The sequence below is a fragment of the Ambystoma mexicanum genome, chromosome 6q (assembly GCF_040938575.1).
Source record: "Ambystoma mexicanum isolate Mex_15411 chromosome 6q, UKY_AmexF1_1, whole genome shotgun sequence".
NCBI lineage: Eukaryota > Metazoa > Chordata > Amphibia > Caudata > Ambystomatidae > Ambystoma > Ambystoma mexicanum.
Window position 1 is genome coordinate 480,724,570 of NC_090937.1, and position 21,733 is coordinate 480,746,302.

A 21,733-nucleotide genomic window follows, 5' to 3' on the forward strand; every position below is an offset into this window, starting at 1 on the left:
TAGCGCCTGGGGACCAATTCCGGTGGTGATGGCGCGCTATATAGATACCTTTAACATAACATAACATAACATAACAAAAACACACTTTTCAGAATAAATGTCAAGTTAATATGTCAACCTTCTAGATAGACAAAGAAAGTGTGTGTAATATCAAATCAAGATTAAAAAGTTCTTGGGTACCAGGACACAATGGGATCCCGAAACAGTGTCTTGAAAGCGTACCCCCCATTATGGCCGCGAATATTAACATCCTTGTATGAACATATTGAAAAGTGGTAATATTCCTGAAAGTTGGCATAAAGACACCTTGGTACCAATTGTCAAAAAAGAAAATAGATCATACCCTCAGAATGAATGACTAATATCACTAATGGACACTAGTCAAAATATCTTTGCAAGTATATTGCTCAGACAACTAACGTAATGGGTGGCAGATAAAGAAGTATTAAGCCCATGTCAGACTGGTTTTAGGAAACACTATAACACCCTAACAAACATATGTGTGGTCCAATATTTGAAGGCAGATTTGGAGAATAAAAACACAAAGCACCTCTATTGCTGTTACATCGATTTCTCTAAGGCATTTGATCTAGTCCCATGTTATAGATTCTGGAAAAAACTAACAAAATGAGCATAGACAAGAATGTGTTGTACTATATTCAATTGCTTTATACAAACACATCAATTGCTATCCGTGTGAACGCAGCCGGACAATGTACAGAATTTCAAAAAATAAATGGTGGTTTGAAACAAGGATGCGTTTTAGGACCTTTTCTCTATGATCTGTTCACAGCAGATATGAAATTGATATTTGCTCAGTCAAAAAACTTCCCACCAAGGATCAATGGTGTTATGATACCATGGTTGGCATATGCCGACAATGTTATCTTATTTGACCAAACCCAGATAGGGCTGCAAAGATCCTTAAAAATGCTGGAGAAATATGCTGAGGATAATGCCATGGTAATCAAGATAGCCAAAACAAAATCTTTGTGTTTAAGCAAAAAGAATATCGGTAATAAAAAATGTATTTGGAAATTGCAAGATCTACCATTAGATGACATATTAGAATATAACTTCCCGGCTTTTATCATAATGTATAACCCTAGTGAGGATTTTTATGAGGAGAAATTGAAGGAAAAGTCTGGGGGAAGTGGAAGGGAATCAAACGTTACATAGCTCATCGTGGAGGAAACAACGTTGAGGGGCTTTTGGAAATGTATAGATTGTGCATAATCCCCACTATAATGTACAGCTTGGCTGCATTCAGTCCTGAACAGATCGTATGGCTTGAGCAGTTAGAGGGGAAAATGTTACGATCCGTTATTAATGTTCCAACAGCAGTGGCTGTGGTGGCTCTTCGTTTGGAATACGGGGTGACTTCACTAAAAACACTTTGGTATGTTCAAAGATTGCTATTATTTGCGAAATTTATTGAAAGTAGTCAAGAGTCAAATTATCTGCTACTGTTGATGGGGAAAAGTTTGGATAATCAATTCAAGAACAGTTTTTTGGCATCACTTAAAAAAACGGCGGCCACATTTATAGAACAACTAAACCTTGAACCCGACATATTGGAACAAGATCCCAATTATGAGAAAGAAAAATAAAAAAGAAGGCCAGGTTTTGGGATATGGCGCTTAATGTAGATAATCTACACAAAAAGTCACAGTATCAGAACCTGGCACGTCAGGGTTGGCCAAGCCATATATCATCTTGATACTTGAAGAAACTAAGTAGTATGGCCCTTAAGTACTTCGTCTTCTACTTGCGTATGAATGTGTTGCCCACAAGGGAATTTACGGGAGCTTGGTCAAATACTCCTTATTCAGATAGAATATGTAGATATAGTAACAAGGAGATAGAAACCAGCCGCCATGTCCTGACAGGATGCAACACAAGTATTTATACATTAGGGGTTACGAAAAGTGTATAAAACACTCAAATGACTATTCAGGAGACCAATTTGGTCATACATATTCGGGGCAACCTCAGTAGTTGTTTGTATGGTGGCATTTGATATATTGAAGGAGACTCAAAAAAAGGCGGTCTAGTCTGTTGGTAAAATAGAATCTGGACCAACTTTGGGTAAGCCTAGTCTTTCCACACCATTGTCATGTAAGGAAAAGAAACATGAAGTGAATGATATAGATTGTATGTTGTTCCTTTTGAATATTTTATATTGGTTGATTTTAATGTGGAAACTGTAAGATGTTATTTTTCATTTTATTACGGGTAACATCTTTTATACAATTTAACATGAATTTTGTGATTAGTATAATTGAATAGTGATGTTTTGTTGTTGTGTTTTCTTTTGTATATACAATATGCTTAAAGTGTTAAATGATTAAACTAATTGCACAATAGGAACATTTTAAAAAATGCACTGAGTGCAACGTTGTGCTGAGTCGTTCACAACCTGTCCAGTACTCCTGCAGGACCACCTGCATGCGCTGCCACACTAAATCCAACCACTGGGATACTCTGAGAAAGGCTGTTCCTTTCTTAGGAAGTAGTAGGCTGTCTTCCTCTACCTCATCTTCCTCCATTAAAACTACCACCACAGGGGCTACTCCTTTTGGGCAGAAAAATCAGCTACCGTGCAAGCCATAAAAGAAGCTGTTTACCCATATCTTTCCAAAACAACAGTACTGTGTATACACTGCAAGCACTGGGAGCAATTCTGAAGTGCTTTCAAGGCTGTAATCAAGGAGCATGTGAACCACTGCCTCCTACCTTAAAATTAATGCACACCCAACATCTTCCCCTGACCACCTGTCAATTTTTATATGTGGTCGTTGTCCATTCCCTTATTTCCATTCCCCACCTACCTTTCTAGCCTCTCCTGCAAACGAAATAATAAAACAAACACAAAATGAAAAAACACAAAAAGGGTTCCTTTAGGAGAATCACCTTTCACAGTTCAAAAATAGAAGTAAAAAAATAAGCTTATATAGTCCATCTACTTTAAATGTTTCAATGAAGTAGTTTGACTCAATAATATTCTCCAACATTTTCATTAGCACTTTGTGGTATGCTAATTGAAGTAATGCACAATGGTATACTAGAGGAAAAGACAACATCACAGAAACTATTTTCTGTCCCAAATACTTTGTTCTATCATACAACAATGACCATAATCAATGGATCTTCATAATTATCCACAGTCGCTGCAGTCCTTTTTTCAGACCAGGCATTATTGAAACACCCAGGTAGCACGTGCACATCATTGCACAAGACAGCCTTTCTATACTTTTCACTTTTATGTTTGCAACACTCTCTCATTGCCTACTTTTGGGCAGTCACAGATCTATCAACCAATGACTTCCAAAAACTCTACATGTAACCCTGTGACCATATTAAACTTCCAAACACCAACTGTCACTTAACAATGTTCAACAAATATTTTTCATCTGCATTTCCTTTACTTATAGAAACATATTCTGCATAGTACTGCTATAAATGCACATATGATTTGTGCAGTAAGAGAACTGTATTAATGAAAGGGGGAGTAGGGACGAGCAAGTACTCATGGAAGGCCAGGAAGGAAGAGCCAATTGGTGCCAATGTGGGAGGCCACTACCCAACTGCTTGGTCAGAAGAGTCCCAAGGGTGGGGTGCCCACCCTTCACACAGTTGACCCATAAGGGCAGTGCTGACGGGGGTTCTGAAGGGTGGAAGGCACTGGTCTCAACAAGGTAAAAAGTGCCTTAAACCTATAAAATTAATGACGCACCAGGCCACCAGTCTTCGTGGCAGTGGGATAAGTTAGCATAGAAACATGAAAAGGAAAGAGGAAGACAGAAGCATAGTTTTGAAAAGTTCCCGGAAGTTCATACAGTCTGGCTCAATGTCTAAAACAGGCAGAAAGACTGTTCCAAAGAATGGCACCAGCTAAACAGACAGATCTACCTCCACTCTCTGTCCGGAGAAGTGTTTCACAAACAGACAATTGGTCTTAAAGAAGCAGAATTCTCTAGCAGGAGAGTATTTAGCAACACAAAGTTGGCAATAGTGTGGTCCCAGACCCCAGAAAGCCTTGTGGATGAGCAAAAGGCAGAAGCCAGTGTAGAAATTATGGGGCTGCAGAGATACAATCCCTAACCTTCAGGCCAAGCACAATTCTTTCAACAGTATTCTAGATCAGCTAAAGGGTGAGTTTGATGGAGAAGCTGTTACAGTAGCGCAGCCTACAGAAGACAAAGGCTCTTGAAACATTCACCTTGTATTGGAATGTAAAGAAACTTAAAATTCCTGCAAAGAGGTGAAGCTGAAAATGCACCTTTTTCAAAAGTTCCAACATGTGAGGAGTCAAGGAAAGAGAACAGTTAAAGGTAACCCCAAAGTTCTTGGTCTCACAGAATGGTGAGGATATAGAGTCCATGGATAGTGGCCAGAAAGTAAGAAGGAAACCGGGCACAAGTGTCCCAATAACAAAAATCTGTGTCTAACTGGCAATCACACAGAGATCGTCAGCCATCATCATGCCTGGATAGGGGTAGACAATCAGGGATCAGGGAGGCATATAAGAACGTTGTAGAGGAAAGTTTCAAGCAAAGTTGTGTATTATCATCATACAACTGCAAATTAGGAGAGGAGCAGATGAAGTGAGCCAGAGGGACAACACGCATATTAAAAAGCCACACCGATAGGATAGAGCCATGGGCGATGCTGCAAGTAGAAAGTGACGTGGTGCGGGACAAACAGACCAGCTGCAGCTGGAAAGGTCAGTTTGTCAGGAAAGAGGTCAGACAGTCCAATGCTCTGTCTGTGACCCCAAAAGTATCATGGAGGATTTCAATAAAGATAAAATGGTTCAGAGGACAGATCAATAAGCACTTTTCTTAACTGTACTACTTTATTTGAAAATGTGTTTTTTGAGATCAGATTTTTTTTTCAAACCCCAAATATATTTTCCAGACTTCTTTTCCTTATTCCCCAATAAGTAAATCAGAGAGCCAAGCCCACTGCCCAGGCACTAAAGTTATATCACTATTTGTTATACTTACATTTAGACACTTTGGAAAAATAAAACACAAGACAAATGTGCAAAAGCATTCTTTCAGGTCCTTGCCAATAGTCATTGCACAAGTTTGCTACAAATCCGTCCATGTTTTATTTTTACAAAAGTATCAAAATATACATAGATAACATAGTCATATAAATGATCCCCCTGAACAAAATCCATTTAGACTTTCCACAAATATTCAAGGTTAGTACTATAATGTTTTGGAAAACTTCTGTGCAGATTCGTCAAACGGCAATAAAAGTTATAAGCCATCTAAATATGTTCAGACCCGGCCTCTAATTTTGGCCTTTACTGACAAAATCCCACCAGACTTTGCAAAAAATATTTTTGCAAACGTTTATGCACATTCATCAAGCGGCACCACATTTCTAAGCCTTTCAAAGATTTTGGTAGCACTACTGTAATTTCACTCCCTCTTGGCAAAACAACACCAACATTTATAGAAGTATTCAGGGTCAGGTCCAAAATGATGTTGCAAAATTTCATGCAGATTCATTGAGCCAAAGTAACAAGACATCAAAAAACAGCTTTTCACCAACCCGGCAATGCAGAAATAGGTTGAGATGCCCCCGAACATCTGAGACGTCTGCAGACATCACATTGCTGCCCCAGACAGCCGAATTGTTTGCAGACTTCAGTGAAGGCACAACACCCATTTTTGGGGCTTTTTATAGCCATATATCTTCCCATCCTCATCAGCTCTCACCTCCCCAGAGATTGTGTCATTAGTTTAACAAGTGCAATGTTGTGTGTTTTAATATGTTTTCACTGTGCTATCCGCGGACACTGGTGGATGTCCACAAATCCAACATAGCTGCTGTTTTAGAAAATATTCCGCACGGTTTATAGTCATAATGTCGAAAAAAAATGTCGACAAACAAAAATGTCGAATTTTTTTTTTCGAAAACAATAATGTCGACATCCTATACTTATAATGTAAAAAGTCATTTTTTAGAAAAAAAAATGTCGACAAAAAAATGTCACTTAGAACTATCAACACCTCACCCAACACCCCCCTGCCACCTCCCCCACACCCCCCACCACCACCCTCCCACCCCTCATACTCAACACATTCTAATTATATATTTATTTATTTATTTATTTTTTCAATAAATAAATAACCAAAAAGAGTATCATTTACTATTGGGGGGGGTCCCCCCCAACCCTCCCTCACCCAACACCCCCCTGCCACCCCCCCACGCCCCCCACCACCACCCTCCCACCCCTCATACTCAACACATTCTAATTATTTATTTATTTATTTCAATAAATAAATAACCAAAAAGAGTATCATTTACTATTGGGGGGTCCCCCCCAACCCCCCTCACCCAACACCCCCCTGCCACCCCCCCACACCCCCCAACCACCCTCTCACCCCTCATACTCAACACATTCTAATTATATATTTATTTATTTATTTATTTTTTCAATAAATAAATAACCAAAAAGAGTATCATTTACTATTGGGGGGTCCCCCCAACCCCCTCTCACCAAAGACCCCCTGCCACCCCCCCACACCCCCCACCCCTCATACTCAACACATCTTAGATATATATATTTATTTATTTATTCATACAATAAATACAAAATTTTCGAAAAAATATCGAAAAAATGTCGACATTTTTGTTTGTCGACATTATTTTTTTCGACATTTATTTTTCGAAATTTTGACTGTCGACATTTTGACTGTCGACATTATGACTGCCCACCATTCCGCACCTCACATTTTTCATTGACCAATCAGCTGGCGCATCCAATGTCCACGGAAATCACGTTGCCCTCTGGACCAATCGAAGGCCCGTCCGCGGACCGAACAGGGACGTGTATCCGCGGGAAAAAAAACAGATATCACTAATGATTTTGGACCTACTTTTTGGCCGTTTAAATAGAAACTGCTTGACGGATTTGCACCAAATTTGCCACCGCTCCTGTCAAATGTGGTGAACATCGATCCAGCGCTTTGGGCTGTAGGCGTGAGCAACATTTTCTTTCCATTGTATCTATGGGGAAAACCACACATTTTGGGACCCCCCTATAACTTTGCTCCCCTGGATAAATCCTCACTAGACTTCACAGAATCAATCTGACAGAGCCATATACTTTGTTTGCAACGTTTTGTGAGCATTTGTTGGTGGGGTGAAGTTATTAGCCGCCCAAAAAGTGCTCTTCCTGTGGGTTGAGCAATGTAACCATAACGACACGGCCGCTACTATAGGCTGTGTAATATTTTATAAATTACATGGCCTGCGATAGCGGCCATGTAGTTAAGGTTAAGTTGCTAAGCCCATAGGAAGAGCACTTTTTGGGCTGCTTTTAACTTCGCTCCCCCTGGACGAATCCTCACCAAACTTTGCAAAAAAAGTATATGGCCCACTCTGAATTTTTTGCAAAGATTGGTGAGTGTTAGGCGGAAACCTGCGCAGTTCCCTCTGGGACCACTGCAAAAGATTTAGGACTACAGGCAGGGACGTCATTTCACCAAAATGCCAGGGGTAGCGGAAGTGACATCACACGACCCTTGACCCCTGATGACATCACAGGAACTGATATCATTTTACCCCACCCCGAAGTGATATCGCGGGAAGCGATGGAACACAAACCTTTCACCCGTTGCCAAAACAGGAAGTGACATCACAGCATTGTACAGTACGAAAAATATGGTTACGATATCACTATAATGTGATGTACATTTCATGCAAGAATGGATTGCCATATGTAGCGTTAAGGTCAGTGTGTATAGGCCCATATTACCAAATTACTGTGAATGCAAGCAGACGTCCATGACCAAATGATAATGATGTGTTACTATATAGCACTTACACTTAAGCGCTTTATATAGAAAAAATATACACCCAATATCACCCAACCTGTCTTGGTACTCATTTATCGACCTCAGAAGAATTAAAGGCTGAGTTGAGGCGTTTAAGAACAGACTAAATCAGTGACTCACCCCCTGAAGTGTGCCTGAAATAAACCTTTAATGAGTTTAGCAATTATTGTACAGAATTCCAGAAAGACACATTATTTTGTTTCCTATTCTTTCTTATTTAGGGTCAGTGCTGAAAGTGTTAGACTTGTGGCACTCCTGTTCTTATTTGTCTTATTATTTTTTTTTTAAAGGGCCTGAACATGAGAGCCAGCCACTCCAGGACCTTGCATTACAAAAACCGAAAAAAAAAAAATAAAAAAAAACGAAATGTTTTTTTTTTATTTCTTTTTTTTTAACAGAGGTCGCAAGGGAGACCACAGAGGTCGCAAGGGAGACCTCAGAGGTCGCAATTGCGACCTCTGGCGACCCCCAAATGACGTCCCTGACTACAGGTGTTTGGCAGTAAACCCACTTGGTAGCAGTTTGTACCACACAGATTCACTTGGTAGCTGTGGCTGAGCAGTCAGACTTCCCTCAAGAAGAGTTTAGGCAGTATGTGGAGTATACAATATAGGGCAATTCTACACAGTAAGACAAGCAAACACGCAACAAGGCTTCGGTGTAAAGATATAAAGGTATTTATTTATAATGACACATCTATAGAAAACACTCTGGCACTATCCCGGCAAACACTTCAATTACAATTACTCTACGAAGGAAGCAGATCAATCCCCCTAACAATAGTTCGACAAGTCTAGGTTCTACCAGCATCACTTATTTGCAGACAGAGGGGTATGCTTCAACCTAGATGGCACTCTAGTATTTGTTAGGACGGGAGAGAAAAATAAGCAGGTTACGAAATCAACACAGTTCAATACTTCACGGAAAAATGCAAGGCAAGAAGACAAGAACCACGATAGATCATAAAGTTCAGAGGCCAGGCCCACTCGGAGAGAGGCAAGGCGATATGTCCCAAAAAGTCTCTTAGTGGAAATGCATTCGAGTCTTTGTAGCAAATTGTTATCGGAAGTTTGGACCAGTTCAGACCAACACTCTAAAGAAAGCTTGGAGGCGACCCAAAGGAAAGTCGAGGATTAAGACACCTCACTCGATCCGGCAGAAAGGGAAGCCAGGCAGACACGGTACCTTGTTTGTGGAGAGACAGCTCCGGCGGGGGCAGTTGTTCCTGGTGGTGGATGCACGTCGGGTCTTTGCCAAGAGTAGAGATGATCTCGTCGTCGAAGAAAAGTGAAGTCCGGTGCACCACCAGGGAAGCGACCAGCCGCGGAGTGCTCCGTCACAAGGCACCACCTTTTGGTCGCGGTACAGGGGTAGTGGCTATCCGGTTGCCGAGGTGCTCTGCACGGGCAATTCGACCACTGCATCCTGGAGCGAAGAAAAAGCAAAGGGGACTGGTTGTTCCCACCAGTCAGGGGAAGAGACTCTCCGGCAGGGAGATCTCCTCTGTCGTTGGGAAGTGGTGAGTCGGTTCCGCAGGGCTCCACCGGAGGTGTCGTCGTGCAGGTCGGCTCAGCGTTACCCTCGTCGGATTCTTAGTTCCTGTGGCGACTTCTGAAGATCCAGTCCCAAAAGCCCTGCTTTTATGCAGAAAACCCCCATTCATTCAGCCTAGCTGTCAAGCAACACATGCTAAGTGGTGAGCGGGGAGGCTCACCACTTGGGCCAATCACACCACAGTGCGACTGGAGTTGGCGAGGCAACTCGGTCCAGGGTGCCTAAACCCCCTCCCACACCCCTGTGGTAACCCAGACAGAATGGCACCACTTTGGAGGGTCTCTGTACAGAAGCCCGCCAAAAGTGGAACAAAGGGCTCAAACTTTGGTTTAGGAGTCACAGAGACAAACACAGACGCCATTTTAAAAACCGAGTTCTGGCAGAAAATACCATCCGGTAAACTTATTTAAGATAAGTAAACTGATGGTATGTTAGAGATTAACGAGGAAAAGTATCAATCTCCAACAATAGGAAGAATCCCATAGGGTTATGTTCGGGGTCGAACATAACAAGTAGTTTCCACTGCCACCAGCCAAAACTCGACGAGGGGGGACGGGACAATGCCCCCTCGAATAACAGACCTAGGAGTAATCGAATTACCCCTACTAGTACGTCCACAATAGGATGGTTTGTACTAGTTCTGTTAGTAAATTTAGGTCTAGTAAAGCCAATGGTGACTTTACATGCCCGGGGAGACAGTAGTGAGTCCCCGGGTATGGAGTCTATGGTGGAGGTCCACTAGGACGCCCCAGTGTTACGGCACGTAGGGTGCGGTGTAACACACATAGCAAAACATATGAGACCCTATGGAGTAAAAGACCCCATAGCCCATAGAACACATTGACATTCAAAGGAATTACACACATTCATGTCCAAGAGTGGGAGAAAAAGAGTCTCACTCTTGGCAGGATGGAAAAAACAAACTCCAGAAATCCAGCAAAGCTGCTGGGGGACTCACTAGGTTAGGAAATTCAGCCTAAACAGAGAATTCTCCCTAACAGTGAGGTTTGGTCAAAGGGGGGCAAAGTTATAGTGGGTCCCAAAATGTATTTTTTTCCCATAGACATAATGGGAAAAAACTTTGTTCAAGCCTACAGCCCAAACCGCTGGACGGATTTAGACCAAATTTGCAGCAGGATTGGCAGCTTGATCCCAAAAGTGTGCTTTTGTTAATTTTGTGAAAATCCTTCCAGTAGTTTTTTAAAAAAATTACCAAAATGTAACTCCAAAAAAATTAGTGATATCTATGTCCGCTCTGCGGACACACTTCCCTGTTCGCTCCGTGGACACGACACTGATTGGTTAATCGGCTTGCGTCATGTCCATGGACATGCAACATGTTCGCTGATTGGTTGGAGTCAAACTTGAGGTGCATCAGATTTTTGGAAACGCCCGCTATCTTGGATTCGCAGACATCGGCGGGTGTGGTAAGAAATTTAAAAAAACACACCATTGCACTTGTTAAACTTATCAAATAATCTCTGAGGAAGTGAGGGGTGATGAGGATGTGATGGAATATGGCTGCAAGAAGCCAAAAAACATGTGTTTTTTGTCACGAAAGTCCGCAAACAGTTTGTATGTTCCCGAACAGTCCTGAGAGGTTCGGGGACACTTCAGATGTTTGGGGGAAGTTTTTTGGATGACTTATAACTTTGGCGCTACTTAATGAAAATAAATGAAATTCTGCGATTATTCTCCTGACCTAATCCCAAATGAGTTTGCCAAGTTTGGCCAGATTCTGTCAAGAGGGGGAAAAACTAGAGGGGATCCAAAAATTATGTAAAGGCTTATAAATGAGGTGCCATTTGCCGAATCTACACTTAATTTGGCAAACTGATAATAGATCTAGATATAAATGTGTTTGCGAAGTTTGGTCGAATTTTGTCAAGAGGGAGCAGAATTAGAGGGGGGCTCCCAAAATATTGTAAAGGCTTATAAATGTGGTGACATTCGACAAATCTACACAAAGGTTTGTAAAAAGATTATAGATCTAGATATACATGTTTTCGTAAAGTCTGAATGGATTTTGTTAAGTGGGGACTAAGTCATATGACAATTGTATGTGCATACATTTGACACTTTTGAAAAAATAAAACATGGGTGGATTTCCAGCAAACTTGTATAAGGAGCATTGGCAAGGCCCTGAAAGCATGGTTTTGCAAATGTGCATGTGTTATATTTTTTTACAAGTGTTATAATGTAGGTACAAAAAATAGCGCTATATCTTTGTTGACTGAGGTGTAGCCTGTGGCCATGGGCAGTGGCCAGATTGTCCAAGTCATAGAATAAGGTCATGATCCGGACAATCTGGCTCCTGGCCATGACCACGAGGGACAACACATGGGGTTAAAGTGGCCATGTCCACCTGCGACTGGCTTTGTGGTGAAGTTATTCGAAATTGGGATAGATTTGAAAGGTAAGAAAAATGTGCCTGTGGTAATAAGGTCATAGGGTTCTCTTTTCGCCTTCTACAGGCTCCCATGGAAAGCGAAGAGGGGCCCGCCTTCCTTTTCCATGGTGGCCATCCTGGAAACAGGCTTCCATGGAAAGCGAAGAGGGGCCCAGTATGGAACCCCACCTTCCCTTTCCATGGTGGCCATCTTGGAAAAGGATTTTCCTTCCTACACTGGGAAGAAAAATCCTTTTTTTCATCACCCCGGTTCCCGCTCTGGGAACCTATGGTGCTAATGGCCTTCATCCCCATTACAGGGGCTGGAATGGGGGAATAATGGTCCAGAGACCTCGTTATCCACCCTCGCTTCACTTGGGCTGATAACTTGGGCTGCTGGGCCGGTGTCCACCATTTCAGTCCCTGGAACGGAGGATGAACGCCACAATATTCCCATTTGCATAACACAAAATGCAAATGGAAATGTTGGAACATTTTATTGAGTCTATGTACTATACTGTGAAATATAAAGTAGATGAAGTCTATATGTTTTTTTTTGTTCTATTTTTTAGCTGTGAAAGGTGGTTCCTAAAGGAACATTTCTTTTGTTGTTTTTGGATGTATTTTTTTTTTTTTGGCACGAGAGCTAAGAATGAAATGTGGGGAGGAAATGAGGGAAGAGGCACCAAAAACTAATATGGGGGGGTAAGTGGACAGGGGAAAATGTTGCGTGTGTGTTATTTCTAAGGTAGGTAGGCAGTGTTTTTCATGCTCCTTCATTACAGCAGTGGTGGCTCTTGGGCAGGAGGGATTGCATTATCTGATGCCATTTTAAGATAAATATCAGTTTTGCTAAAAGTATGTACTGGGCCTCATTATGAGGCTTACGCTCCCGTAATGAAGGGTGCCGGTACGGGACCGGCACCGTTCATTACGGGATGCTTGATTACGAGGTCCCCTAGCAGGACCCGGAAAAGATGCCTGGTAAAACCAGATGTCCTTTCTGGGTCCCGCGAGGGGACCAAGGAGCTAATTACGGGCCGGTTATTAGTTCCATCCCAATTCCCATTGAGCCCTATGGGGGCTCAAATGGGAAATGGGGATTGGTTTTGTGCATGAGGAATTACTGAGTCCTCCAAGGTTGGAATGACCCGGTAATTCCTCATTCACAGAACCCAGTACTGGAACCCGACATGGAGGCAGCCATGCCCTTATGGCTACCTCCATACTCGTAATGAGACCCACTGTGTACTAGATTGTTAATGGATAATGAGTAGGAATAGGTGTTGGAGCTGTGCAAGCGAGATTTAGAAGTTGAAAGTTCCTAGATCAGTAGAAAATTCAGTTCCGAGCTGTCCGTGAAGCACAGATCTTATAGTGAAGTGGGGATGGGTTCTTGGACACGTCATCTTGCCACACGTCAGAGTATGGTCATGTGGCACTGTCCGGAAGGTCCGCAATGAAGTCAGATGTTCGTAGAGGTCCACAGATTCAGAACTAGTTGAAATAGTTGCAAAAAGTGTATAGAAGTGTTACAAATGATTCTAGAAGGTGGGAAATGCAGAGTTTTAAGGTGACACTTTGTCAATTGGACTCAAATATTGCTATATTGGGTAAGTATGATATTAGTAAGTTGTAGGAAAATAGCACGCACTGGTAAAAACCCATGAAATTCACTGAAAAAACTGTTAAATGGATGTTATGGTTAAGTTGCACAAATAAAAACCTATGAAATTCAATGAAAAAACTTTGTTAAAGGGACGTTATGGTTAAGTTGCACTCATAAAAACCTATGAAATTCAGTGAAAAAACTTTGTTAAAGGGACGTTATGGTTACAAATAAAACAACAGAAAACCCTCTGAAATTCACCAGTTATGTTAAGCTAAGCAACCATAACTCGCACCACCACCGTGCACTGCTAAGACTAACACCCGGAACATCAAAGATGACATCAACAATCACTATATAAATATACTAACATTCTACTTAACATGTTTAGCCCACTGGTTTTTGTTCACTGACATATATAGGCCAGGTGGTTTTGTTCACTGACAGTCAGAATATTAAAATTGAAAAAGGTGCTATATTTCTAGATGTTAACCTTGTCAAATGTTCTTTAAGTACTTTACTTAGGGTTTGGTCTCAACTCATGGTGCACATACATGGGTAAATGAGCAGGCCTCAAACACACAATTAACTTGTATACATAAAGATAAACTTAAATGTCATTAACTTTTCTGATGATGCTGTTTCTTTCTTCCTTACTTTAGTTTCCCTGTATGTGCCTCTGATTTGTATGCCTTGTGGTTATTCATATGTATTGTTTGTACTAGCACAAGTGTTGTAAGTCTCGAATTGTTAGCTAGTTATTATATGTTTAACATTACTCAACATTCTAATAAGGTAGCATTCATTATTGTTCTATCTAAAATTACAAGATTATACATAGTGTACTTCTATGGTGCATGCTGCAGTCATTGCCTATTTTTATATATGATTAGGTTTCTATATTAACAACAACACTCTGATACAATGATTTTAGATTAGTACATTCTTTAATAGATGAAGTTCTTCACGATAGGTCTTGCGATCACCCCTGACATCTTGTTACCAACAATATAAACACAACTCCTTGTAGGGACTTTTCAACAAAATGTATTTCACATGGGATGTCATCAGTGATGTCATCAAATACATTTGTGATGTCATCTTTGATGTCCTGGGTGTTAGTCTTAGCAGTGCACAGTGGCGGCATGAGTTATGGTTATGATGATATGATATGATATGATATGGTATTTGTAACGCGCCTATACACAAGTGTTTCAAGGCGCGACGAGGCAGGGAGGGAGGGAAACAAGGGGAAGACAGACAAACGATCCTACTAGGCCAGGTGTCATTCAGATCGGGCAAGTGCAGAGGTAAGGGGAAAAGGAGAAAGTGCAGGGGGAGGAGGAGGGGGGGAAAGTGCAGTACACGGTAAGTAGCGTAATAAAATAATAAATAATAAATAAAAGGGCCAGCTGGTGGCAAGTGCGAGGTAAGTGCAGAGCAAGTGCTAGGAAGGGGGCTGTAGGGATACAGTGACAGTCCCACAGTGCCGGGGGAGCCAGGGAGGCAGTGCAAGTGGAGAGTGGCTGGGCCCTGGACCGAGGTCGCTGAGAGTGGCCAAGATGCAGGTTTAGTGCAGAATTTCAGTGGGGAGTTAAGCAGGTTTAGCAGGGGAGAGGGAGAGAGAAGGCAGAAGCGAAGAGGAAGGTTTTGAGGTGCTTCCGGAACCGGAGATGGTTCTCCTCAAGTTTCAGGGAGGCAGGAAGGCTGTTCCAGAGGGAGGCCCCTGCTGCGGAGAGAGATCTACCCCCAGCTCGTTGCTTCGAGAAGCGGCTGACCATGAGGGAGTTGGAGACGGATGAGCGAAGGGCTCGTGAAGGAAGATATTTAGGAAGAGAGAGTTGAAGGTATTTAGGCCCCAGGCCCCAGAAGGCCTTGTGGACAATGCAGAGGGTTTTGAACTTAATCCTCGCAGCCACTGGGAGCCAGTGAAGAGATTTCAGTCCTGGAGAGATACGGTCCCTGGGCTTGAGGCCGAGGACAAGTCTCGCAGTTCTGTTCTGGATAAGTTGCAGAGGGCGGAGAGTGGAGGCAGGCAGATTAAGATAGAGGCTGTTACAGTAATCCAGCCATGAGAGAACCAGGGCTCGGGAGACAGTGAGCTTCTGGGGGAAGGAGAGGAAGGGAAGAATACCTCTGAGGAGGTGCAGCTGGTAGTGTGACTTCTTAGAGACGTCAGATATATGAGGAGAGAAGGAGAGTGTGGAGTCGAAGATGACCCCAAGGTTTTTAGCTTACCATAACTGGCAAATTTCAGGGGGTTTTCGGTTTTACTTGTAACCATAACGTCACTTTAACAAAGGTTTTTCATTGAATTTCATAGGTTTTTATTAGTGCAACTTAACCATAACGTCCCTTTAACAAAGATTTTTCATGGAATATATATATATATAACTTTGTTAAAGGGTTGTTATGGTTAAGAATTGCCTAATAAAAACCTATGAAATTCACTGAAAAACGTTGTTAAAAGGACATAATGGTTCAGTTGCACTAATAAATAACAACCTATGAAATTCAATGAAAAAACGTTTTTAAAGGGACGTTAGGCTAAGTAAAACCAAAAAAACCTTAGAAGTTCACCAATTATGGTGAGCTAAGTAACCATAACTCACGCCACCACCGTGCACTGCAAAGACTAACACCCAGGACATGAAAGATGACAACACAAGTATTATTGAGGATAAAGCGATATGCCGATATGTCTTCATGGTGGTTAGAAATACAAACCGCCCTGTAAGGCAACATTGCTTTTGTAATACTGAATGCTAGTTTCACTTCTGCTTCTATTTTACACTTTATCATAAAATGTTAATCTCCCAACTATTTGTATTTAATACATCTGTGTCATTGATGAGGAATTGACAAACAATTCTAAGATTCCATGAAATGTCCAGCGCAAAGGTGAAAAGTATATTTTCTCTAATGTGAGGAGGACGCTGTCTTTCCATGTAAAATGTGTGTCCTACAGGCATATGTATTCCTGATTGAAGACGAATCTTCTAGAAAGATCCTAAATAAAGTCACCAATGTTTAATTTGACATGGTGAAGCTTTTAAACTCCTGTATAACTTTGATAACATTTAATGAATAAATTATTATTCTTTCAGAAAAAAAGGGATTAGCAACGTTTGAGTAACTATTCCGACCGTTTTTTTTTAAAATTCTTAAACATCTGTTATAACTTTAAATAATAAAGTGATTACAGCAATTACAGTAATTTATAACATGTTATAAGACAATTGCCCTGTTACAAAGTAATAAGTGGGTGTTACAGTTTTTAAAACGTAATGATTAAAAATCACCTTTTAAAACAAGTCACATATTTTTAGAGATGGTTAAAATAGTGGACTTCTTAGCTTTCAAAATAATGTATATTATCATTTTTAACTGTTAAACGTTTTGACAGTGCTAGTTAAATTATTATATTAATTGTTATTTACATTATTAGTAACCAGAACTACTATCTTGGGATTGCGTGCTAACATGACGCTTATAACGTTTTCAACATTTGATAACATAGCCTTTTTTCCCAAAGTTTGCAAACGTTAGGCATATTGTTTAAAAAGCAGCCAACCATTGGGATCCGTTGAAAAAGGTTGTGTAGTGATTTTTAACGAACAAATCAAACGTTATTTTATTCATAAATACATTATTACGATGGCTTTGTGGTGGCATTTTCAATGTGCGCGGGTTTGTCACACAGCATGTGAAACTTGCCCATTTTTTTTCTTGCATAGATTGTCTTGAATTTTTGTTTTATTGTTTTTTTGGTCTGAAACCGGTCATTTTGGTCCTCCGCTACTAAATCTCAGTTTGCGTTTGGTTATCATTTGCTAACCCGTAGCCGAATATAAACAGAAAGAGACATAAACGCCTACTTTCCTGTGTGACAGTTTTTGTTCTTTCGAACTACTTTATTTATATCCTCTCTATATTTCCACAGGTATCAAGTAATTGTGATTGTCATCGTGTACTGCTTCCCACTGCTTGTGATGGCAGTCACATACACCATTGTTGGAATCACCCTTTGGGGAGGAGAAATTCCTGGAGACACCTCTGACAAATACCACGAGCAGCTTAAAGCCAAAAGAAAGGTACCGAATTTAAACTTACAGATGGGCATGGCATGTTAAGATTACTGGAAATGATGTACAGACATTCAAAGGTCATCTCTCCAGACATGCCGATTTTACCAAAACAGTGGAAGGCAAACTTGTGACTTGAACAGCCATATGGAGACTGTTTTCTTGGACGTATGTAGTGGTAAGACTGGGAATGAACGTGCAAATCGCTGCACTTTTCCTTATGAAGTTTTCCTTGTTGAATTCTAGCAAAAAGCTTCAAAATTCACAATTCTTCTGCAAGAATTTTAATTTCAAAGGGGGTGCTAACGTACAAATATGTGGATTTCTTTTTAGAGTTGTTCGACATGTCATATTTCACTTCTGTAGGCATGAACTCTTTCTGTTAAAGGTCCCTGAGAATAGAAGAATGTTGAAGCATGCATGTATTTAAGGAAACTTTGACCAGTAGAATTGCATAACCTAAAGTGTGAAGTGTAGTTGACTTAGTCTAATTCCCTGTATGAGAATGCAGAGAAGAGCCCTAGCTCTATGGGCCTTGTACTAAACCATCAGAACTCTTTCAAGCACACATGCATTATTTATGGCACTGCAGTTGCTCAGAATTTCATCATGAAACGTTCATGGCACTTTTGAGATAATGGGCCTCCTTACAATGTTGGCGATCCGGAACTAAAGGATCAATGTACCAGCACCCTTTCCGGACCACAAACTATAAGTATGCTGGTAGGGGCACTGAACTGCTGACAGGCCTGACCTGCCAGGAATTCTCGCCACTACGGCAGGCTTTTCCGTGAAGCACTGGCACAGTTACTAATGGTGCTGGTGCTTCAGGTTTCCCATTCAGTCCTACAGGACTCCATGAGAATGGTAAATAACAGTACTGCTGCCGCCTCTGATATCCCAGTAGCACCAGGATGTTTGGTAGGTTTTACCAGCATCCCCAAAATGCTTCATTACAATTTTGGCGGTCTGGAAATAAAAGTGCTGGTAGCAACAGCATCCTTTTCGGACTGCCAAACAATAAATATGCTGGTAGGGGCACTGAACTACTGACAGTACAGACCCCTACCGGCAGGCTTTTCCCTGAAGCACCGGCACCGTAAATAACAGTGCCGGTGCTTCAGTTCTCCCATTCCCACAGAGTTCGATAGGACTCAGTGGGAATGGGAAATAACCGTACTGCCACCATTTGTGATATCCCGGTAGCACTGTGATGTCAGGCAGCAGTAACAGTGGTACTGGGTTGCTGTTAACCCACCACCTACCAGCGGGTTTTACTGGCAACCCTGTAATGAAGCCCAATGTGCGGCATCCATACTTCCGACTGATTGGTTCAATACTTTAGGCACCTTGCCTTCTGTGTCATTCAAAGGCACGCTATACTTGAAAAGCCTACTGGAAGAACCAGCCAAGAAGTTTTGTTCAAAGTATTTCCCACAGACTGAGCCTTTCTGAGACTCTCACCACAACAAAAAGCCAAACCGTCTGCTTCTGGTTCATATAGAGATACTAAGACACTTGACTGGACGATGCCAAGACTTTTGAAGAGGCTAAGTAAAGAACTTGCCAATTGTCCAAGGCATTCCTGGATACATTTTTCCTACATGTTTATCTCTTGCAGTATAAACCCAGAATGTTCAGGTTATATTCATCTAGCATGAATTATCTCCATGCTTGCCTTGCAGTGGTGGTTTGTTAGTATGTATGCTTATTTCCTATGTTGTCAGTATACTGGATATTCTTTTGAACCTTTCTTGGACATGTGATTTCCATATTAGGATGCTTTCATTGTGGGATCACATCTCTGAACTATACGGCTACCCTCAGCCTATTCTACCACGCAGGCACTAAAATAAAAAATAAACAGTGCTCACAAATCACAAATGAAGTTCAACACCTTTATTTTCGGATGATGGGTTGCGTTGGAGAAACACCTACAAGCCCTACAAATTTGATTAAAACCTCAAAGCAAAAATATGTTCTAAAACTATCAGGGTGAATAACTCTGCATGTAATATGAACTAATTAAAACAGCATGGGCTCTCACGTGCTTCCCTTTCTTCAGGATAATCTGGCTAAGAAGACAAACTATTGCTAAGGTAGTTATGATCGTCAATTCAGCATAATGTATGTAAATTGAAACTGGCTAGGGACCACTTATCTGTTTAGGAGACTCTGGTCTATTACTGTCTTTGAGACATAGCAATTGTTCACCTCGTGGTTCAAGATTCACGCTTTCGGGTTTAGAGTGCCCAGCGTTGCTTCCTATCTTCTACGTCCTATGGTTTAATCTCTTAGCTTGCTTCTTGACCTTACCACCAGAGGGATATGTTGTCCCAGTCATCTCTTTGCACTTTGAGTGAATTGGAGCCCTGGCCACTTCTTGACCACTCATTTTCTTGCTTCTTGTGAATGTGAAAGATATAACACCATTCTTGTTTCTTGGCCATCTTTTTAGTAATACTTATTTGCACCCCATTGATTAGGGTACCACCTTGGAACATGCTCATACCAGCAAATATGTATTCCCTGTTTATTTTGTTGGGCTGTGATATTCTCAACAACCAGCCATGGGGCACCCTTCTGGGATAAATCATTTAGTTCTTATAAGGGCCTCGGCTCTCCTTCTCGGTCTCTGGGACCTTCCTAGGTTCGATACACAGCCCTCAGTGGGATTGGAGTACTCGCCTTGCATTTAGTCCATATCGCAGCAAATGTTTGAGATATAGCCCTCAACAGGCTTGCAGCTCTCATCTCGCTGTTTGTTCTGGCCCAAGCCAGTGTCTGTGATACAACCTTCCTCCAGCTTGCAGCAATCCTCTTGCCTTTAGTGGTATTCTCTGCCTCTGTATGAAATATAATAGCACTCTGTTGCCATATTGATGTTTCTCCTCCTAGCTCCTTTCTTGAACCTCCTGACTCAAGAATGGTACATTCCGTGTTACTACTTCCAGTTCCCTGAGGCTCTATAAAGATCATCTGATTGCCTTGATGATCCCCTCCACCTTCCAACTGGTGCAGTAGTGGAGGCAGCTTTTGGTGTCAGAGGGGTGGATAATAGGGTGTCAGCCAGAGGCTCCCCCCCGGCACTGCCACTGAATTTGTGCCCTTCCAGCCTTGTATCCCAATCCATCTCATGAATAGCCCTGCTCTGGCTCTCCATGCAGTCTAACCGGGGTTTCCCAGTTTCTCTTTAGCTTTTATCAACTGTTGGTATTATTTTTCTCCTCATCGATTACTTGCTAACTCTCCTAACCATGACAGAGCGTTTAAAACCTGAGCCCGACATTTTTGAAGTCAGGTGAAAGTTCATGGGTGTGGTTGCGTAGATTAGCATTCTGCTCTCACCATTGTTTTCCTTTGAGATGAGCTGCTAATCTGATTCAAGGATGGGGCTTCTGTAAGTGATGTTGAGAATAGGCCGGAGGCTGAGGATAGTATAAAGAGGGTGGAGCCTTTGCACAAGTACTCTCAAACAGGTTTCTTTTTCTCTAGGTCTGAAAACCCTCTGAGATATATAATTAAGAGGAAACTTGAGTTCTTGAATCAAGTAGTTCTCTCCAGGTGACTCTACTGTAAACGGGCAATGGAGGGTATTTGTGTTAGACCCAAGGGCTAAGTCAGAAGTGGTGGCTTGACACATCATGAAGCAATATAGTCTTTCTGACAATATACCCCTCAAGAGTACAAAAGGACAGATTGAGGTGAGTATTGCCCGAAAATGAGTTACACCCTGGTACACAGCTGGCTGCAAAGGAAAGTAGATGATTAGTATAATGTCAGTTAACAAAACGAAAAGACTTAAACAGGAAGGAAGTACTCACTAGAACGTTGTTAGCTTTGTCTAGTGTTTCAAGCAAGGATGTGAGGGGTAACATTGGGAAACAGAACAGACTGTTACACAGGCAATAGGTCTAATCACACAGCTATGATCGCTGACGTGCACTCTGCTTACCAATAAGAAAGTTGTCAAGAGTTGAGTGGCCCACGTAGAAACAGCAGCAGTAGAAGAAGAACAAGGTTCCAGGATATTCGTAGCCTCCCTATTCCCGCCGGCACGAGGACACCTGTAAAGAAGGTCCAAACACAACAGGATCCCTGACACCGCCGGAACGAGGGCGCCTAAACACAAGTCATTTATCCTTGCGCCAATGTCCTCAAAAGTGTCCGTTGAAAATCCCAATGCCGATGCGTGAAGTCCCAAGCACCACTGAAGTGAAGAGGCGGGTGAGTACAA

At 41.7% G+C, this 21,733-nt stretch overlaps 1 protein-coding gene across 1 annotated transcript in view; it reads left to right on the top strand.

Moving 5' to 3' along the window:
- The window catches only part of TACR3 (tachykinin receptor 3), a 1,544,685-nt gene that overhangs the window by 835,028 nt on the left and 687,924 nt on the right, over nucleotides 1–21,733 (top strand). The window contains exon 3 of the mRNA XM_069630967.1: nucleotides 17,355–17,505. Coding sequence (XP_069487068.1) covers nucleotides 17,355–17,505 — 151 coding nt within the window. The remainder of the gene's footprint in view (nucleotides 1–17,354; nucleotides 17,506–21,733) is intronic.